General features: G+C 39.9%; 1 protein-coding gene and 3 long non-coding RNA genes across 8 annotated transcripts in view; 2 read left to right on the top strand and 2 right to left on the bottom strand.

Annotated features, from left to right (window-relative positions):
• The first annotated feature begins 938 nt into the window (after positions 1-938).
• Positions 939-19,813, top strand: part of LOC141754428 (uncharacterized) — a 35,074-nt gene continuing 16,199 nt past the window's right edge. The window contains exon 1 of the long non-coding RNA XR_012590642.1: positions 939-1,525. This is a non-coding gene — a long non-coding RNA (uncharacterized LOC141754428). The remainder of the gene's footprint in view (positions 1,526-19,813) is intronic.
• On the top strand, positions 1,854-2,656 carry LOC141754422 (uncharacterized). Its single transcript, XR_012590636.1, has 2 exons — positions 1,854-2,260; positions 2,303-2,656. It is a non-coding gene; the product is annotated as an uncharacterized LOC141754422 (long non-coding RNA).
• LOC141754403 (class I histocompatibility antigen, F10 alpha chain-like) overlaps positions 2,217-19,813 on the bottom strand; it is a 40,766-nt gene continuing 23,169 nt past the window's right edge. Inside the window, exons 1-8 of one of the 5 annotated variants that reach the window (XM_074613452.1) lie at positions 10,451-10,588; positions 7,042-7,308; positions 5,148-5,426; positions 4,284-4,574; positions 3,980-4,087; positions 3,604-3,621; positions 3,395-3,467; positions 2,217-2,881 (exon numbers count right to left, since the gene is read on the bottom strand). In XM_074613452.1, coding sequence (XP_074469553.1) covers positions 3,421-3,467; positions 3,604-3,621; positions 3,980-4,087; positions 4,284-4,574; positions 5,148-5,426; positions 7,042-7,308; positions 10,451-10,499 — 1,059 coding nt within the window. In that variant the 5' untranslated portion in view covers positions 10,500-10,588 and the 3' untranslated portion in view covers positions 2,217-2,881; positions 3,395-3,420. Of the gene's footprint in view, positions 3,131-3,328; positions 3,468-3,603; positions 3,622-3,979; positions 4,088-4,283; positions 4,575-5,147; positions 5,427-7,041; positions 7,309-10,450; positions 10,589-19,813 lie in introns of those variants that run through there. The other 4 variants (XM_074613455.1, XR_012590625.1, XM_074613453.1 and 1 more) reach the window with 4 other exon arrangements.
• Positions 12,084-12,367, bottom strand: LOC141754427 (uncharacterized). Its single transcript, XR_012590641.1, has 2 exons — positions 12,286-12,367; positions 12,084-12,212 (listed from the first exon to the last, which is right to left on the bottom strand). It is a non-coding gene; the product is annotated as an uncharacterized LOC141754427 (long non-coding RNA).

Below are 19,813 nucleotides of genomic sequence, written 5' to 3'. Positions count from 1 at the left end.
AAACCTCATTTCCATGACTAAACCTGTTGGGGGAGATTTCTAAAGCTGTCGTATTTCTGATAACTGATGTTACAGTATCCTACTAACATATCCATATTAATACAGAACTGTGTTATATCACTTCAGTATATTTAAGTATGGTTTATTATATAATTTATAGTTTAAAGTATAATACAGGTAGGTAATGCAACACAAAAAAATATAAATTTTGACAAAAATAGCTCATCTGTTTCCGTGCAGAACTCAGACACACAGGTTTTACCCGTGGAGGTATATAAGTATAAGTACTTCATCTGTTTGTGAACAGAGGGCTAGCAGTTAATGATATGACTTTAGAAAAAAATATTAAAAACCAAAGGCTGCACAAAATGTTGTTATCACAGCTATATTAATGACATAAAGTATGTATTTGGGGTATTTATTACTGTAGGTACAGTATAACCTACAGCACATTGCATCTAGTTAGAAAGATACTGAGGAGCCACAGAATTTCCTGACTGTTGTAATGTCATCAGTTGCCGGGCAGATTTCAGTGCAACAGGTTTTAACAGGGGAAAACCAGTGCAGCGTGCAGCCGGAAGAATAGCTGAGTGGAGTGGATCTGCCAAGTCTATCAATAAAAGAATATATACCGTATATATACAGTATATACTGTATTTATATATACATACAAATAACATGTTAAGACCTTTCTTATTAGAGAAAGCAGAAAACCACACAAGAGAGAGAGAGAATGTAAAAGGTGGTCAAACTAAATCATCTCATTTGTTTTCTTGTCATGTGAAAAGTAAAATCCTCCTTCCTCTTCCTGCTCTTTAGTTTAACATCTACAGGTCAGAGACACGTTCATTTAGTCTCTGTGACTATATAATGAATACTATTCAGATAGGTGTAGCTACAATCAGCCACTGGAATCACACAAAGACACACACATTTGTAATATTGGCCAATTTATTGAAAAGCAAAACAGTACAAAAGGAGTAAAACAGCAGAGCAACTTCATTCATGTTCATCTAGTTCACCCAGGGGTCAGCAACCTTTACTATCAAAGGAAACACAGACTGTTAAGTCTAATGCAGTGAGGACACAAGTCCAAAAGAGACGCAGGACATTTGGCTGGAAGCTCCTGCTGGAATATATTCAGCAGATGCAGTGAGCTTCTTCTGAAAATGTCTTTCAATATTACTGTTTTATTGTTGAATCTGTCCGCGCACTATTAAATTACTCAGAGACTTTTCTTCTTTGGGATTTGGAATCGACAGCGAGCCTATTGAGCTATTAAGGTTCAGCAAAATTAGAGGATAAGGCGCCGGGCCGAAGACATACATACATAGGCTATGATGCACGTTTTAGTTGATTGAAGTGATGACAATTTGTATTCAGTGTATAGGCTACTTTTTTTACAATAAGAGAATGTAAGACACACTTTAGGTCTAAAACAATGACGTTAAAAAATAACTGTTATTAATTTCCATATATATATTTTTGTTGTCAAAGCCTCTGGAGAGGGGCTAAAGAGCCGCAGGTTGCTGACCGCTAGACGTGATTTTGAGCATCGCTGTTTATACTTACAAGAACATTTCTATCAGTGTGCTGAGAAGCTTCAAACATCCCACAACCCTTTTAGAAGCTCAGCTAACATTACAATATATTAATGTGTCAAAACAGATCAACAGATATTATGAAACAACAACACACTCCTGATTAATTAAGAAAAACCTCAAATACATGGATTATTATTTGCTTTGGAAAAACAAGATCTGAAAAATTTATCAGTTTTTAAAGGGAATGTTTGTAACTTCTTACACGTATAAATCATTGCCGGTCGGTGTCCCATGTGCGCTCGCGTGTGTCTACGCTGTTCAGACTCAGACTCCAACACAAACTACACGGAGTTGTATCTAGTGAAGCCCGTCTGTTAAACAGTGTTGGCCGCGGTCGGAGGACGCGGGGAGACCGTAGCTTTGGTCTCCAGGACCGGAGTCTCTGCTGTATTCTGCTCTTCTGCTTGCCAAAACTCCGGTGTCTCCTCACTGTTTTGAGCGATGCTCGTTCATGTCTATGTAGAGCGAGCACAAGAGCGAGCGCGGGCAACAGGGCTCGATGGCCACAGGTGTCGCTGTTAACAAGACATTTCTGATTCTTACAAACAGTCCCTTTAAAGAAATAATCAAACAAACTATTTACACAACTGGATAATAAATGTTGAACTGATGTTTCTATTGTGTGTGTGTGTGTGTGTGTGTGTGTGTGTGTGTGTGTGTGTGTGTGTGTGTGTGTGTGCGTGTGTGTGTGTGCATAGGGGATCATCACTGGATGCTGCTGATTGATTAGCAGTATTGACTATCTGTTATCTCAAGGTATATATCATCATATTGACAGACCCGAGTGTACGTGGATGTGTGTGTGTGTCTATCATAGAAATATTTCTATGGTGTCTATATCTGTAAATTAACATTTGTGTTACCACTAAGCAGAAAACCCCAACAGCAGAAGCATCAAACTGTAACTATGGTGGATTTATTGTTTAGTCTTTATTATGTATGAAGAGTTCTGTGATGCTTTCATTGTTTTACTTCTCTCCAAAAATAATCATCCTCATTTGATTTACCAACATTTAAACTAATATTTGATCAGAGGAAATTACACTTTTTTTTTTAACTAAATAATCCAAATAATTTAATGTCACCATTTATGTTTGATAATATTTGTATTTGTTTTTCTAATTTCTTTGTATTCTAATCAATGAGCATCTACAAATAAATTCCCAACCCTGATTCTACCAGTTTATGATATGAATGAAGAATAACCAATGAATTCCCAGTTGACGGAGGAGAATGTGGCACCGCTCCTTGATCCAGTGCAGAATGTATCCATAAACCTAAAGAGGCAGAAAGAAAATAGAAATATATAAAATAGAAAAAACAAAACTATTGACCATAAATGTTTGTAGAGTTCAGTTCAACAAAAGCACATATTTACAGCCTCATGTAGACCTCAGATATCCATGATTCAGTCATTGAAGTGTTAACATGTTGTTAGTATAAATCGTTTATTTTAATTTGGTTCGACACCATTTTAATAATTTGGTGTCTCTGTTTTTCTAAAGGTTAATATTTGAGTTTTTAATCTACAGACAGTTTATCTGAGCTGCTGATGTGAAGCTTTCTGAAAGCATCTCCGTCTTTCTCTTAATAATCTCACTTCACGTCATATTAAACAGTTTCACCTTTGTTGTGGAAAAACTCAAAGATGTTCTTTCCAGCTACAACGTGTCACAGAAGTTTTACAGCGGATAAAGAAACAATCACAGAAGCTCCTTCTGCACAGAGTTTAAGGCAGCTTTGTTTAACAACAGGTGTGAATGCTTCATGTCCCATATGAAGCAACTCACTGTGTGCAGGCTGGTGTGTTCATCATTTAGGATCCTGGATTCAGTTCCTCCAAGACCTCAGCGTTGTTTACAGCTGTAAGGTCAGAAACACATTGTTAGTCCTCAGCAAACACTGCAGGAAGAAGTCCTTCAGCACAAAATACACTAACTCTTTTTAATCTACAGAGATTCAGCTCAGAGGAAATAGAATAAAAACAAGTTGTACTTACGAGATGGAGGGCGTTTGGCTGAAATCAAAAGACAAGACTAATTATTGATGTTGTCACAGTTGAAGATGTCAGACTTTGTCTCCTTTAATGTTTCCAGTGATGACCCGCTCTTCTACTCACTCAAACTCATCAATAAATCCCTTCTACCTTTTGTTTGACATCATTTATCTTCCATCACCTCTCCCTTACATCATCATGCTATAGTCATATTATCATCAAACTGTGGCTCTGAGCCTTACAGCACTGACTGCTGGTTCAAACACATTTAGATGTGCTGGGAAGTGAAATTAGTTTGGATAAAAGCATCAACTTAAAAGTCTAAAATCAAAACAGAGAGGAAAAGACATGAGACGATGTTTCTGTTTGGGTTTCTCACCGTTCTTCTTTTTATAAATGACGACTCCAATCACAGCGATGAGGACGAGAGCAAGAACAACCACTGCAGCGATGATGGGGCCGGTCATGTCAGTGGGCTTCTCTTTCTCTGTTGAGCACAAAACAACAACAAATAGTCACAACCTGAACACATGAAGCAGGCGCCTCGAATCTCTGAACTGTGGCTACACATTAAAACAGTTACACAAGGCTTTATAGCATCTAAAATCTAAAATGTATTTACAAAGGTGACAGTGAACTAAATGTGTGTTTGCCATCTCCATCACTCCTGATCTCAGTCTCACCTCCGTTGCTCCTGACTTTGGCCAGTTTGGTGACGAGGTCGTCCGTCACACCAGAGAGCTGAAACACACAGTCGTACTTTGTCCGATCTTCATCTGATGAAAGTTTCAGGTCAACATTCATCTGGAAGGTTCCATCGTGGTTGGGGAGGATCTCTCCGAGGTCCACGTCCTCATGAAGCTCCTCTCCATCTTTCCTCCAAAACAGTGTGGCTCTGTCAGGGTAGAAACCTGTAGCGTGGCAGCTGACTGGAGAGGAGGGAGTCTTCTGGAGGAGAGACACTGAGGGAAGCTCTGGAGAGTAAAGACAACAGTGTTATTAGTTACTGCATATTAATATTAGCATTCCTGTTTGATGTGTTTTAAATGCCTTCGTAACACATAGGGGAGAGCGGGGTCGGTTGGGACAGGGGGACAGTAGGGACAGAGACTTTTTAAATATAAGGTGTTAATATTTAGACTGCATTTATTCAATTTAAATGATATTTGTTTAGTCCAGAACAAGATGTCCCAACCGACCCGGGGAGGCAGAATTTAGGGAAAATGCACTCCTTGTACATTTATCTAAATTGTGTCTTTCACGTTCGGGTTTAGCTCTAAAACAACTAGATATAACTTGTTAGCAGACACCTGTATCTGTTCAGGGATCAAACTATTCTCATTACTGGTCAAGTAGTCTGTGAGCAATGGGACGTTATTTGGTGTCGATACCAAAGTGTGAGAGAGGTGAGAGGAAATGAAAGAAAGAGAAATGTGTGTAAAGAGAGACGCAGTGGGTCTCTGTATGTTGGTGACATGTACTGTAATGTTACTGTTGCTTAGAAACAGAGGAGACATATGAAGATTGTTCAGGTCATGTGATTCTACCTGTTCTCAGCAGAACGCTCCTCCCATAGTTCACATACTTCTTCACCCACTCAGGACACTCCTGGGTGAAGTAGTGTTTAATCCCTGCTATCCAAGCTTTGTCATTATCCCACTTGTGTTTGGTGATGACAGCCTGTTGTTTTGGAGCGACCCATGTCTCTGTCTTCAGGTCCAATGATATGAAGTCTTCTCCATCATAACCATACTGATCATAACCTTTAACCTCATCAGTCTCATCGTCCCATTCACAGCCGTACATCCACTGGTAAATGTGGACATCTGAGAGAGAGAGACAGAGACGGCATTAAACCAGAGTGAGATCACAGCCCAGTCATCTATTATCAGTTGATATCACATCTTTACCACAGAGACACACTGATCCACAGACACCAAGACAGAGGATCTACACCTCCTGCTGTTATTGGCTCCATGAAAGACACTTACAGCCAATCATCATGTGGACAGTGTGGACGTCTTGGAGAGAGACAGAGAGGCAGAGACTGCTGGGAAACAGAGTGACATCCTAACACAGTTCAGATCCTCTTTTTACCACAGAGACACAGTGCCTCCACTGAGACCAACAGTTTCTCTCCACTGCTGAAGGTGCTGTGGCTTCATGTGAGCTGCAGGAACAGAGTCCTGACTAGCAGACTCACATTAAACCTGATCCTGGACTGAACCTTACACCCACTGAGACCCTGCAGCCAGTGGATCAGTCCAACAACATCCTCTTCCTGTGACAAACTCCAGACCAGACTGTCCTGAGGCTCTAGAAGCTTCCACTGAAGGACACTTTCAGTCCAGGATGAGTCACTAGACTCCAGCTGCTCAGCCAGGACAGCACTGTGTTACTACAACTGGTCACAATAAGGCAGAGACCATCAGGACCATTATGGAGACTGGGAGGCAGTCTGTGTGTCCTGATTGGTCCATCCATCAGTCAGTCATTCAAGACAACCAACAGCTGTTTCCACCTGCAGATGTTGTCTTGATGCTGCCTGCTGGGATGGACCAACACACTGTGGTCAGTACAGTAGAGTTAATCTAATCTAATCTGGAGTTCTACTGTATAGTTAGGGCTGAAACTCATTATTCTTTTCATCATCAATTATTATTGGATTAATAGATTAAACATTTACTTATTTTAAAATGTCAGAAAATAGTGAAGATGCCCGTCACAAGTTCTCAGAGTCTAAAGTGAAATCTTCAAATTGATTCTTTTGTCTGAACAACACTGAACAGGATTTAATATAAAATGATATTAAACTGAGAAAAGCAGCAAATTCTAATATCGAGAAATCTGAACTAGAACATGTTTGATAAATTAAAAATTAAATACTGTATCATAGACACACTGTGGTCTTATAAAGGTAATCTAATCTAATCTGTAGTTTTAACATATATTTAAGGATAAAAGTTATTATTCTTGTGATTATTGATTATGTCATGACTATGAATAAATCAATAAATTGTTTACACTATAAATTGTATTAAATTATAATTAAATTAAAATATTATTAAATGATAAAAGTATTATTAAAACCTCCTGCTCCTCCTCTCATATGAGGACCCAGCAGAAGCAGCCTGCGGCCCGTTTACAGTCCTGCTCCGTACTTTAAGAAACCAGCAGGCAGTAATGTTCCTCTATCAGCTGTGGGTTGTAAAACTGTTGTGATAAACAGGTTCCTGCAGCAGAGTTCTTATGGACCAACTCACTGTGGGCAGTTCAGTAGACTGATTCTGATCTAATCTAGTGGAGACAAAGGGTTCATCATCTCTGCTGGTTATTATGGGATGGACAGAAACACTGTGTGTGTGGTAACATCTGTTCACTAAAATACAGGATGAAAATATAAACAACATTTTATCAGTAGAAAGTGAAACATGAACAAACCTCCAGTTTGGTTGAAGCGCTGCTTTAGATTGTCAATGCTGACTTTGAAGATCTGCTGGGAACCCATACAGATCCCAGTCTGTCTCTCCCAGTACTGAGGATCCTTCTCTGTGACTTTGTTCATCCAGTCCTGTTTGGGTTCTGCTCTCCTGGTGTTACTGTCACAGTTATCTATCTGAACTTCATCAACCAACCCAACAATCACAAACTCTGGGAAGTTTGGGACTCCAGTAGACGCAGTGTAGAAATACTTCAGAGAGTGAATCACTGGAAGAGAAAGTTAACGTCATGATTTCAGTTTTTATATCATACTTTTATAAATCACTGAACAACGTTATTTCTCTGCACACAGAATCAAAAAGAACTACAAGACATCCTAATAATCTCTGTGTAGTCAATAAATATATAAATATATTTAGTTCCAGACACTCTTTAATATTTCTGATGATTTAGTCTTGAAAACTGTTTTAATTCTGAAATAAAATATAAAAGGAGTCTCATATTTAGGTCATACAGTTGTGTAGCTGACATTCATTGATAGAAAGCAGTTTGTAAAAACAGACATCATTTATTGATTTATTTGTATCTAGTGCTGGATATCTCAATGTGAAGAGAAAGTCCAGTTTAGTTTCCAGTTAGTGGAGTCATTTATTCTTCAGGATGCATCATTAGTAGTTCACACTCCTCATTATCACATTAGTTTGAAGTCTGTCTCTACTGTCCTCTACTCTGCTGTCCTCTACTGTCCTCTACTCTGCTGTCCTCTGCTGTCCTCTGCTGTCCTCTGCTCTCCTCTACTGTCCTCTGCTGTCCTCTGCTGTCCTCTACTGTCCTCTGCTGTCCTCTACTGTCCTCTGCTGTCCTCTACTGTCCTCCGCTGTCCTCCGCTGTCCTCTACTGTCCTCTACTGTCTTCTGCTGTCCTCTGCTGTCCTCTACTGTCCTCTACTGTCCTCTGCTGTCCTCTACTATCCTCTGCTGTCCTCTACTGTCCTCTGCTGTCCTCTGCTGTCCTCTGCTGTCCTCTGCTGTCCACTACTGTCCTCTGCTGTCCTCTACTGTCCTCTGCTGTCCTCTGCTGTCCTCTACTGTCCTCCGCTGTCCTCCGCTGTCCTCCACTGTCCTCTACTGTCTTCTGCTGTCCTCTGCTGTCCTCTACTGTCCTCTGCTGTCCTCTACTATCCTCTGCTGTCCTCTACTGTCCTCTGCTGTCCTCTGCTGTCCTCTACTGTCCTCTGCTGTCCTCTACTGTCCTCTGCTGTCCCCTACTGTCCTCTACTGTCCTCTGCTGTCCTCTGTTGTCCTCTACTGTCCTCTACTGTCCTCTGCTGTCCTCTTCTGTCCGCTACTGTCCTCTACTCTCCTGTCCTCTACTGTCCTCTTCTGTCCGCTACTGTCCTCTACTCTCCTGTCCTCTCCTGTCCTCTACTGTCCTCTACTGTCCTCTGCTGTCCTCTGCTGTCCTCTGCTGTCCTCTGCTGTCCTCTCCTGTCCGCTACTGTCCTCTACTCTCCTGTCCTCTACTGTCCTCTGCTGTCCTCTACTGTCCTCTGCTGTCCTCTGCTGTCCTCTACTGTCCTCTGCTGTCCTCTGCTGTCCGCTACTGTCCTCTACTCTCCTGTCCTCTCCTGTCCTCTACTGTCCTCTACTGTCCTCTGCTGTCCTCTACTGTCCTCTGCTGTCCCCTGCTGTCCCCTGCTGTCCTCTACTGTCCTCTCCTGTCCTCTACTGTCCTCTGCTGTCCTCTCCTGTCTGAATGCATCTAGCTCATATTTCTGTGTTAAGCTGAACTTTAAATATTCTGCACTGAAAGATGTTTAACAAATCTGTCCAAGAATAAATGTGATTCTGTTAATACATCAAATCCTTAAACAGCATCGCCCGACCGATGCTGGATTTTTGAGGCCGACACTGATATCAATATTCAACATATGGGCCGACAGTATTTTGAATAGAGACACAGAACATAAACAGACAAACTTGATACAGATTCCTTAGTTGTTGTTGTTTTGTGACCAGTAGAACTCAGTGGGACATTTCACAGTTTACAAATGAACTGGTGCTCTCTGGAGGACAAACTATGTGATGGAGACACTGTTTATGAATGAGCTCAAACTCAGTTTGGCATTTCTGCACTTCAGTTTCTTGTTACTTATCAGCCGATATATACACCGATACCATATATCTGCAATAAGCTGATATCAGCAAATAATATGGAGGTGTGATTTATCAGTGTAGCTCTACTAAACAGCATGATATAGTACAGTCAATGGAACTATCAGTGTGATGTAATCTGACCCAACCAACACAACTCAGTATGGAGGTACTACGTTAAAGCATTATTAGATAGAATAATATACTATATGAAATATTATATCACTGAAGACAATAAATAGATGATGATATGAATGTTCAGTAGGTTGTTATTGATTATGTGTGTTTTTCTGTGTTGTCTAATTATTCTCTAAATATCATTTATTTATATCTTTTCCTATGCAAAATGTTAAATTAATTAATCTGTATGTATGTTTTATTTTACTAATTATGTGTTTGCTGGCTTTTTTATTCTTTATTTCTTTATTTATATTTTATTTTTGTTTTATTTATTTATTTATTTTTGCTTTTGGTTATTTACATTATTTTATATATTTATTTATTTATTTTAAATCTTAATTTTGAACCATCATTCCCTGTATAGATATATTATTATACGTTATTTTATCTAGGCAGAAATGCTCTGTGTTAAATATCTGTGAATAATATTATTTTTCTTAAATAATTAATAATTAATTAAGTTTTTGAAATGGAATTTTTCAAATCTTTTTCTAATTTTTTTTTACATTAGTACCAATTCCCAGAGGACAAGAAGCAAATTTTTAAGAAAACTATGGTGACTAAAGTCCAACACTTTTAGCTGCTACTGGCTGCTAATTGGTAAATGTTGTTTAGACATACAATATGCAAAGCTCCAAAGCACCTTGTTTCATTATTACTGTGAGCTCTAACAACTTAAAAAGCGACTCTCTTACACCCCCTAGTGCCTGGAGGCATATTACACAAATACAATACCACAAAGAAATACATGGCTCCTACAAAAATATACTTCAAAATACCATAAAACACAATATAACAGACAATACAGATACACCACCCACTACAGATAATATACAATCATAAAATAAATAAACATGTAAAAAGACAATAAAATGTAAGTATCTAGAACATGGGGTTAAACAACGTGTACAATAAGATCTAGGTTAAATATATGACTACAATATATTATTATTACCTGATGAAAAATTATGAGTGAATGAATCTCAATTATTATAAATAACTGTTGTTAATGAAGCTCTTCAAAGTGACTTACAGTAAAGTTATTATAACTACTAAACGTTGTTAGTAAATCTTACCTGCGGATGCAGCGTGGCAGAGGCACAGCAGCAAAATAACTTTCCTCATTTTATTCACATAAAGAAACACCGAGAAGAGAAATTCACCACGATGTTACTCCTCTCCTTCTCCGTCTTCTTCTGGTTCCTTCCAACATGCGCAGCAGCTTCATTCTGACCATTAGAAAACTCCACATTGGCTGTGCGTCATGACTCATCATGAGTTACTAGGTGAGATTGAACAACACAGGTTTTCAGTGGGAAGTGACACTATATATTGACAGAAAAACTACAGAACAGGAGACAAACAGCAGCACATAATGTATATAGAGTCATTAATATCACTTCATAATATGACAGTTGTGGGACAGGTGTTTGAACCCATAAAATGCTTCAGACATTTTATTAAAAATTATGTAATTAATGTCATCTGAAGAAAAAAAATGTTTTATTATATATATATATGTATATATTATTTTAGAACTCAATAAATAATTTAGTTCAATCTCTTAAAACTGCAGGTGGAATACTGGTATTTTTTTTAAAAAGCACTAATTAAAACAGAAAACAATGATATGAAGGCATTAGGAAGAAACTGATTGATAAAGTCGTGAAAAATTGGAATGATGAAATGAAGCACCTGTGAGATATGACAAACAGTTTAATGTGAGGCTACAACCTTTCAGGAGTAGAATCCCGTCTGTGAGAACAGAGGTCAGATGAGGACAAGTAAAACAGAAACAATGAATGGACCAGAACACTCACACATACAGTCTACACATACAAACTGTGTTTTACCAACCATCACTCTATTTAATACAACACATCAAGGTCATGGCCCTCATATCCAGAGAGCAATACTCGGGTGTTTTTATGTGCTTTTAACATGCAACTTTTTAAAGAAAAAGATAAATACAACTCATTTCCTTTTGATATATTCACCAGATACAAGGGTTATTTTCCTTTAGGTGCAGTTTCTTGTAGATTTAAAGCCAATTGTTCACACTTTATGTATTATTCAGTCTCACATCATTGAAGTTTTACTGATGATCATGTTTGATGTTGTTTCTTCAACACCAGAGGAATGTGGCAAAACGAAGAAGACAAGAAGCTGCGATGGCCTGGCAGGGACCAAAATAACAACCATGTTACTGTGTATGCCACAATATGCAGATCATGCTGGATCTCTGTCACACAACACAGAAACGAAACCTAACAGACTCATCAGGGGATTTACGAGAAATGCTCCAGAGGGTTGTGCTGTTTGTGGCCAGTGGAGGAGCTCTAACCCCGTTACTGAGTCCTGAAAAGGCCTCATAGCCTACCAGAAATAAAAAACAGCAGGGTTCAGCAGAGAGACATTAAAAAGGAGTTAATCAAGTTGCATTGTGGGTAGGTTCATTGGGACTCACTGCTTCTGCCTGTTCCAGATCATTAGTGTTATCTGGAGAGTTTCATGTCTGTGTTTATAAAACAAATGAAAACATATTGTCATATCTTCTATTCTTGATCTATTTTACATTTCCTTTGGTTAAAATAATGATGTCTCTGTGATAGAAATCAAATATTGACGCCCACAGCTACAATATTCATATTATTGTAGCTACAGTCACAGATGTGTGAGCATATATATGGAATCACAAAAAGATAGAACTTTGGAATATTGGGGATTTTATTGAAAAGCAAAACAGTACAAAAGGAGTGAAACAGCAGAGCAACTTCATTCAACGTTCATCTACTTAACCCAACACAAGACGGGATTTTGAGCATCGCTGTTCAATTTCTTTACGTTTATAAAACTAAGAGAGAAATCGTCTCTTGTCCCAAAAATACTAGCAGGAAATATTTACAAGAACATTTCTATCAGTGTGCTGAGAAGCTTCAAACATCCCACAACCCTTTAGAAGATCAGCTAAACATTACAATATATTAATGTGTCAAAACAGATCAAAAGATGTTACAGTATCCTACTAACATATCCATATGTATACTGAACTGTGTTATATCACTTAATAGTACTTTAGTATATTTAAATATGGTTTATTATAGTTTAAAGTATAATACAGGTCGGTAATGCAACACGAACAAATATACATTTTGACAAAATAGCTCATCTGTTTCCGTGCAGAACTCAGACACACAGGTTTTACCCGTGGAGGTATATAAGTGTTAATGAAAAAAGGTAAATCATCTATGAGGATCTGTTTGTGAAGTTAACCTTTGGAGGTCACAGAGGGCTAGCAGTTAATGATATGACTTTAAAAATATATATATATTAAAAACCAAAGGCTGCACAAAATGTTGTTATCACAGCTATATTAATGACATAAAGTATGTATTTGGGTATTTATTACTGTAGGTACAGTATAACCTACAGCACATTGCATCTAGTTAGAAAGATACTGAGGAGCCACAGAATTTCCTGACTGTTATAATGTCATCAGTTGCCGGGCAGATTTCAGTGCAACAGGTTTTAACAGGGGAAAACCAGTGCAGCGTGCAGCCGGAAGAATAGCTGAGTGGAGTGGATCTGCCAAGTCTATCAATAAAAGAATATATACTGTATATATACAGTCTATACTGTATTTATATATATACATACAAATAACATGTTAAGACCTTTCTTATTAGAGAAAGCAGAAAACCACACAAGAGAGAGAGAATGTAAAAGGTGGTCAAACTAAACCATCTCATTTGTTTTCTTGTCATGTGAAAAGTAAAATCCTCCCTTCAGTTAAAAAGTTTCAGTTCTGCCTTCAGTTAATGTTAAAAAGCTCGGACCAAGCCAGAACTCTTTTTTTTTTTTTTTCCACTTCTTGTGTTGCCTTTATTAAGTCCTTTCAATTTGGGAAACACTCGCTGCTTTTTTTTTTTTTTCAACATATTTTTATTATTTTCAGAACAGAAGGCTCACAGCAATGTTATGTTCAACAGTTATTCTATACAGTCAGACCCCCCCACCCTCCCCCAAAACCAATAAATAAAAATAAATGAATTATAAAAATGGGTGAAAAGGGACATTTTACATAAATAACAGTGGTTAAACTGACCGTAAAATAAATATATATATATATATATATATATATATATATATATACACATACATACCTACATATACATATACATACACATACACATATACCTACATACCCATACATAAAAATAAATACATAAAAAAAGAAAGAAAAAAAGAAAAAGAAAAAAAGAAGACAATAAGAATGGCAGATAGTATCTCATAGAGTAAAGTATATTGTCCTCAGACTCTCATGAATGGTAAACGGTGATCCTAGAATATATTTTATGTTTTACGTGGCACTAGGCATAATTTGCTTCCACCCTGAAGGGTATTGGCCCTTCAACAGAGTGTGTTTGAGCTCTGATGGTATATAGTCCAGGACAGGGTTCCAGATCTTAATAAATGAGCCCTCAACACCCCTAAGGACTGCACTCATCCTTTCATGTGGCAGTACGTTGAAGATCTCCCTGTACCAGAAAGTTACTGTGGGTGGAGTGTCTTTCACCCATTTTAGCAGGATGCATTTACGAGCAAGGAGTAGAAGTTTGTCCAGCAATTTGTACTGATTTCTCGAGAGAGAAACTACTTTAGAGGGCAAACCCAGTAAAAATAACCCTGGATCCTTTCTTATTGTAGTCTTAAAGATCCCGCTCAGTTCTCGGGCTACGTGATTCCAGTATCTAGCAATCCGATTGCACACCAAAAATTAATGGTAATGGGACCCAAGGTCTGTGTTACACTTACCGCAAATGGGAGAGATGGTTCGAGATATTTTGTGGAGGGTAACAGGGGCTATATGGAGCCTATGTAATATTTTATATTGAATCTCCGCAAGCCTGTTGCAAGTGAAGGTTGATTGCACCAGGTGCACTGCTTCCCGCCAGTCTTCCTCATTGTAGTCATTACCCAGGTCACCCTCCCATTTGCGTGATAATTTGGTCGTGTCATATTTATCCTGAGAGTAAAGTACAGAATAGAAACGGGATATTCCGTGCTTAAAACCCTTCTGCTCACGGATAAACTTTTCTGCCTCACTATAGATGGAAATGTCCTCTGTAGGCTTTACAAGTGTATTAACAAAATGCCTTAATTGTAAATATGCAAAAAAGTGATCTTTAGGGAGATTAAATTTGTCTTGAAGCTGCTGAAAGGACATTAAGGTATTAACCTCAAACATGTCCCCTATCACATGAATCCCTTTGTCACGCCATGAGTGGAATAAAGAAAGCCTCAAGCCTGGTAAAAATTCCTGATTAGGATTTGACACCTCGTCTATCCATGTAATCGGAGATCTCCCGCCACACTTTAATAGAGTTGATAATTAAAGGGTTATTCTTAATGTTCATTTTAATTTTTTCCGGTCCACATGTCACCAAACTCCACAGGGACTCAGGGGAGCACGCCCAAGAGTCTACACAAGTTTCGAGCCTAAGATATGAGTGTAACCAAGTCCAAAGAGTACGAATGTGACAGGCCCAGTTGTAAAAGAGCATGTTGGGTACCGCTAAACCACCTTTTTCTTTGGGCAACTGCAGAGAACTAAACTTTTGTCTCGGCCTTTTACCGTGCCAAATACATTTTGAAAAGGATCTCTCCAAGTCTTTGTTAACTTTTTTGGAGATGCGCAGTGGCAACATTTGTAGAGGGTATAGAAGTCGAGGGAGTACGTTCATCTTTATCAGGCTAACACGACCAATAAGTGAAAGCGGAAGATCATGCCACCGAATCAGATCTTGTTTCACTGTATTAAGTACAGGGGCAAAGTTAAATTTCCATAAGTCGTGGTTATCTGGCGATATTTTTAGACCTAGGTACGTGAAACCAGCAGTGGACCACTTGAAAGGGAAATTTACTAACATGCTGGTATCACTGAAGCTGCCCATGGGCATAGCCTCGGATTTGCTAAAGTTTATCTTGTAGCCTGAGATATAGCTAAATTCGTTTATTATTGCTAGGATGGTGGGAACAGAAGTTTCAGGAGAGGTAAGGAATAAAAGGATGTCGTCAGCATATAACGCAATTTTGTGAGTGGTACCCTCGACAGCTATACCCGTCACATCTCCATGGCATCTAATGGCTTCTGCCAACGGCTCGAGAGCGATGGCGAAGAGCAGAGGGCTTAGAGGGCAGCCCTGGCGTGTGGACCTTTCCAAAGGGAAGGAGCCCGAGCGCAGACCATTAGTTATAATACAGGCCGTGGGGGAGTGGTAAATAGTTTGGATCCACTTAAGGAAATCCCCCCCCAAACCAAACCTCTCAAGGACGTCATATAGATAGTGCCACTCAACTCTATCGAACGCCTTTTCGGCATCTAAAGAAATGGCGAGGCCTTCTTTTTAAAATGGTTAGTAAATTGGATAATATTCAACAGCCGTCTAATGTTTGTATGTGAGTAGCGCCCATGAACAAAACCCGTCTGGTCAGGATTAATAATACAGGGCAGAAGCAATTCTAACCTCCTAGCAGGTAGTTTGGTAAGCAACGTATTTTCTACCGGGATAAGGCTAACAGGCCTATAGGAGCCACATAGGTCGGGGGGTTTGCCCTTCTTCAGAATAAGGGAGATATTAGCTAGATTAAGAGTTGAGGGGAGGCAGCCATTTTCAAAAGAATCTCTATACATGTCTGTAAGAGGGCTTACTATGATATTCCCTAGTTTTTTATAAAATTCTGGGCAGTACCCATCAGGCCCTGCCGCCTTCCCTCCTTTAAGTACCCGAATAGTTTCCAGAACCTCCTCCCCTGTGATTGGTTTGCATAAGCCTTCCTTTTGGTCATCTGAGAGAGTTGGTAATTTTATTTTGTCAAGGAATCTTCCCCTTGTCTCCTCAGAGGTGAGACCATCTGATGAATATAATTTCTGATAAAAGACCTTCATAATTTTATTTATTTCAGTAGATTTGTGACATCTAACTCCATTGGTGTCTTGGAGCGCCGATATTGAGGTTGAACCGCTCCCCCCCTTGGCCAGACGGGCCAGCAGGCGACCTGGTTTATTACCTGATTCATAGAGCCTATGTTTTGCAAAAAATATTGAAGACTCTGCATTCTTTGTTAACAGTTGATTTAAAGCAGAACGCGTAGCATCCAACTGTTCCCCAATGGACCTGAATGGAGAACTTTTAAATTCTCCCTCCAACTCCTTAATTTTCTTCTCCAACTCTAACTGGGTTTTGAGAGCCTTTTTCTTTTGTGCTGATGTGTAGGATATGATAGCCCCACGAAGGTAAGCCTTAGCCGCCTCCCACAAAGTAGTAGAACTCACTTCAGGTGATTTATTCTCAGCAAGGAATTGTTTAAGTTCTTTACTAAGGAAATCAACAAAGGGTGGGCTGCTTAATAAGGAAGGGCTCAGGCGCCAGTGTCTACAAGAGGGGTCTTTATACGGGGGACCAATGGTTACGCTGATAGGGGCGTGGTCAGATATAGTCTGACTTCCTATAATACAGTCTTTAATTCTATCTAAGAGTGTCCTGGAAGAAAGGAAAAAATCAATTCTAGAGAAGGACTGGTGAGGCTTAGAGAAGAAGGTATAGTCCCGGCCTGTTGGGTTAAGAACTCTCCATGCATCATTCAAGTCCAAGTCAGTACAAAATTCAGTCAGTTTAAGACTTTTGCGAGAAGGAATAGGCCTAGGAGGAGATTGATCGACAGTAGAGTCAGGGGTACAATTAAAGTCACCACCTATCAAAGTAAAGGAGGTAGAAAAGTCAGACATGTCTGCCAGAAGTTTGGGAAAATAGGTAGATTCATATATATTGGGGGCGTAAATGCAACCCAGTAAAATGTGCTCTCCATAGATGTATCCGGAAATAAGCACATAACGCCCTTCTTTATCGGTTACTGTTCTATCCAATGTAAAAGGAAGGCTGCGATGTAAGAGAATAGCCACACCTCGACTGTTGGATTTAAAGGAGGAATAAAAAACTTGCCCAACCCAATTTCTACGTAATTTAATATGTTCCAGATCGGACAGGTGGGTTTCCTGTAAGAAGGCGATGTGGCACTTCTCCTTTTTTAGTAAAGTAAGAATCTTTTGGCGCTTGACGACATGGTTTAAACCTTTAACATTTAGCGAGGTAATTTTGAGATCACTCATAAGTACAACCACTAACAAGGTAAATGGGTGGAAGCATATTTGCAAATGGGTTTACAAAACCCAAACTAAGATGAGAGGTCTGATAAGATCTAGTCTTACATGAGAGAGAGGACATCTTATTACATGAGAAAACTGAAAACAATGGAACAGGATAACAAAAAATAAAACACAAAACACTACCCTCAAAAACAAAGCCTGACAGCTGGAGCCTATCGAACACTTTCCCAAAGAAAACACAACCAAAATCACAAATGGTGAACACATTTGGGTGCGTGAAGCTGAGAAGTAACATTCCACCAAACCAGGAGAGAAATCTAGATCCCATAACTTACCCCTAAAGATCCAGATCAGCTTCTGTCACCCTCCCGCCACCTACCACCTTGAAAAGTACAGTTGTCCAACAGTATAGGGCTATACTAATTATTACTCATTCCAGTGTTACACAAAAAAAAAACAATCATTAGAGGCAACAACTTATTAGTGTGGCGATAAAAAGAAAAGATAAAGATAAAAGGTGGTGGGCGACTCAGCATTTTAAAGCTCTTAATTATGCAACTCAAAAAGAACAGGCAGTTGTCAAAAGGAGAGATTATGTATGGCAGAAACACCACATGAACTGAAGAAGACGTTATCAAGGGCCAAGATCTTAATAAACTGAGGTCAGCCTTGACTTCATCCAGTCCATTAGATTATTCACACAAAAAAGAAATGCAGTGACCGTTTTAAAACAAAGTATTGACCCCGTTATTTTCTCAAAACAGAATATAAATAACACGTGAGAGCTGGGTGTATTATAAAGAGTGTCTGTATCTGCCAGAGCGCGCGCTCGGCTGTAGCCTACGGGACTATTTACGTGCGTAATTGTGTGCATGTGCGTAATGCAGGGTTCTACAACCAGCTAATGTGAATGTGTGTGTGCGCTCATGGATGTATAGGAAACGTGTATAATGTTCGGGTGTATGAAGTTTAGAATATGTACCAGAGACCGCTGAGTCGCCCTAAACTAGTTCAACATATGCCTTCATGTGCCCATCCCACAGAGAGCAGGGAAAGAGACGGAGTGGTACCTGACCAAGTTTTTCATTTGTCCCAGTCCTTCACAAACTCCCAAGCCTTGCGTGGACACTTGGACGTGTAGTCCTGGTTGTTGTACGAAAAGCACAGGCTGGCTGGAAAGCGCATCTGGAAGCGTATCCCTCGCATGATGAGACGCTGGCAGACATCATTGAACTCCCGTCGGGTCTGCCTCACCTGGACCGAGAGGTCCTGGTGAATGTAGATTTGGTTCCCGTTGTACAGAAGCTTCTCTTTTTCCTTGACTGCAGCCATGACCCTCTGTTTGTCGCAGACATTGTGCAGCTTGATGATCACCGGTCTTGTATGCTTTTCCTTCTGAGGGCCGAGGGATCTGTGCGCTCTGTCGATTTGAATCGTCCCTCGTTTGGTTTGCAAACCCAGTAGTTTGGGGAGCCATGAAGTTGGTTGTTGTCCCTCCGTGCCTTCCTTCAGACCGATAATCCTGATGTTCTCCCTGCGGCTGCGGGTTTCGCTGTCCTCGGCTCGTTGTGAGAGAGTATCCACTTCCTTTTCTAGAGCCGTGATCTTGTTAGACAATGAAGTCAGAAGTCTTCAGCATCTGAGATACGTGACTCAGCCTCCGTTAAGCGCTTGGTGTTGCCTTCGATGCGGTTGTTAAATCCTTCCAGAGTCAGATGCAGTTCGGTAAACTTCTGATCCATTAAGGCGCTGGTTCTCTGTGTGACGTCCTGCGCGAGGAGAGTAGCCACGCCCTCCTCCTCGCAGGTGGCGGCGCCATGCTGGCTAACGTTAGCTGTAGCGTCCATGCTAGTGGTCTGGAGTTTCTTCAGCTCTGAGCGAGTTCTAGCCCCGGCATCACGTTGGACTTGGTTTGGATCAGAAGCGGACATGTTCATACATAGATAGCCACCTTTAGAAAGTCCAGCCTGGGTCAAAAAGTAACTTTAAATTGTAAATTGTATCTGGTGGTGACGGGAGGTCGGCGAAAAACGACTCCTCACGATGACCGCATCACGTGACCCCCTAAGCCAGACCTCTTGGGCTGCATCCCAAAACTCTAAATTGCATCCCTGTTTCCCTCACTTGCGTCTCATCCTTGCGTCTTAGTCCCTCCCACCAGGGAAGCATGGAGAGACGCAAGGAAACCATGCGAGGAGAGAGGAAACGAGGGCTGCATCCCAAAACTCTTAATTTTCATTTCCTCGCTCCTCGATCCTCGCTTGAACCGGAA

This window comes from Sebastes fasciatus, chromosome 17, assembly GCF_043250625.1.
Source record: "Sebastes fasciatus isolate fSebFas1 chromosome 17, fSebFas1.pri, whole genome shotgun sequence".
In the NCBI taxonomy this organism is placed as follows: domain Eukaryota; kingdom Metazoa; phylum Chordata; class Actinopteri; order Perciformes; family Sebastidae; genus Sebastes; species Sebastes fasciatus.
The sequence above is the reverse complement of the archived record's forward strand: the minus strand, read 5'-3'. Positions and strand labels throughout refer to the sequence as shown.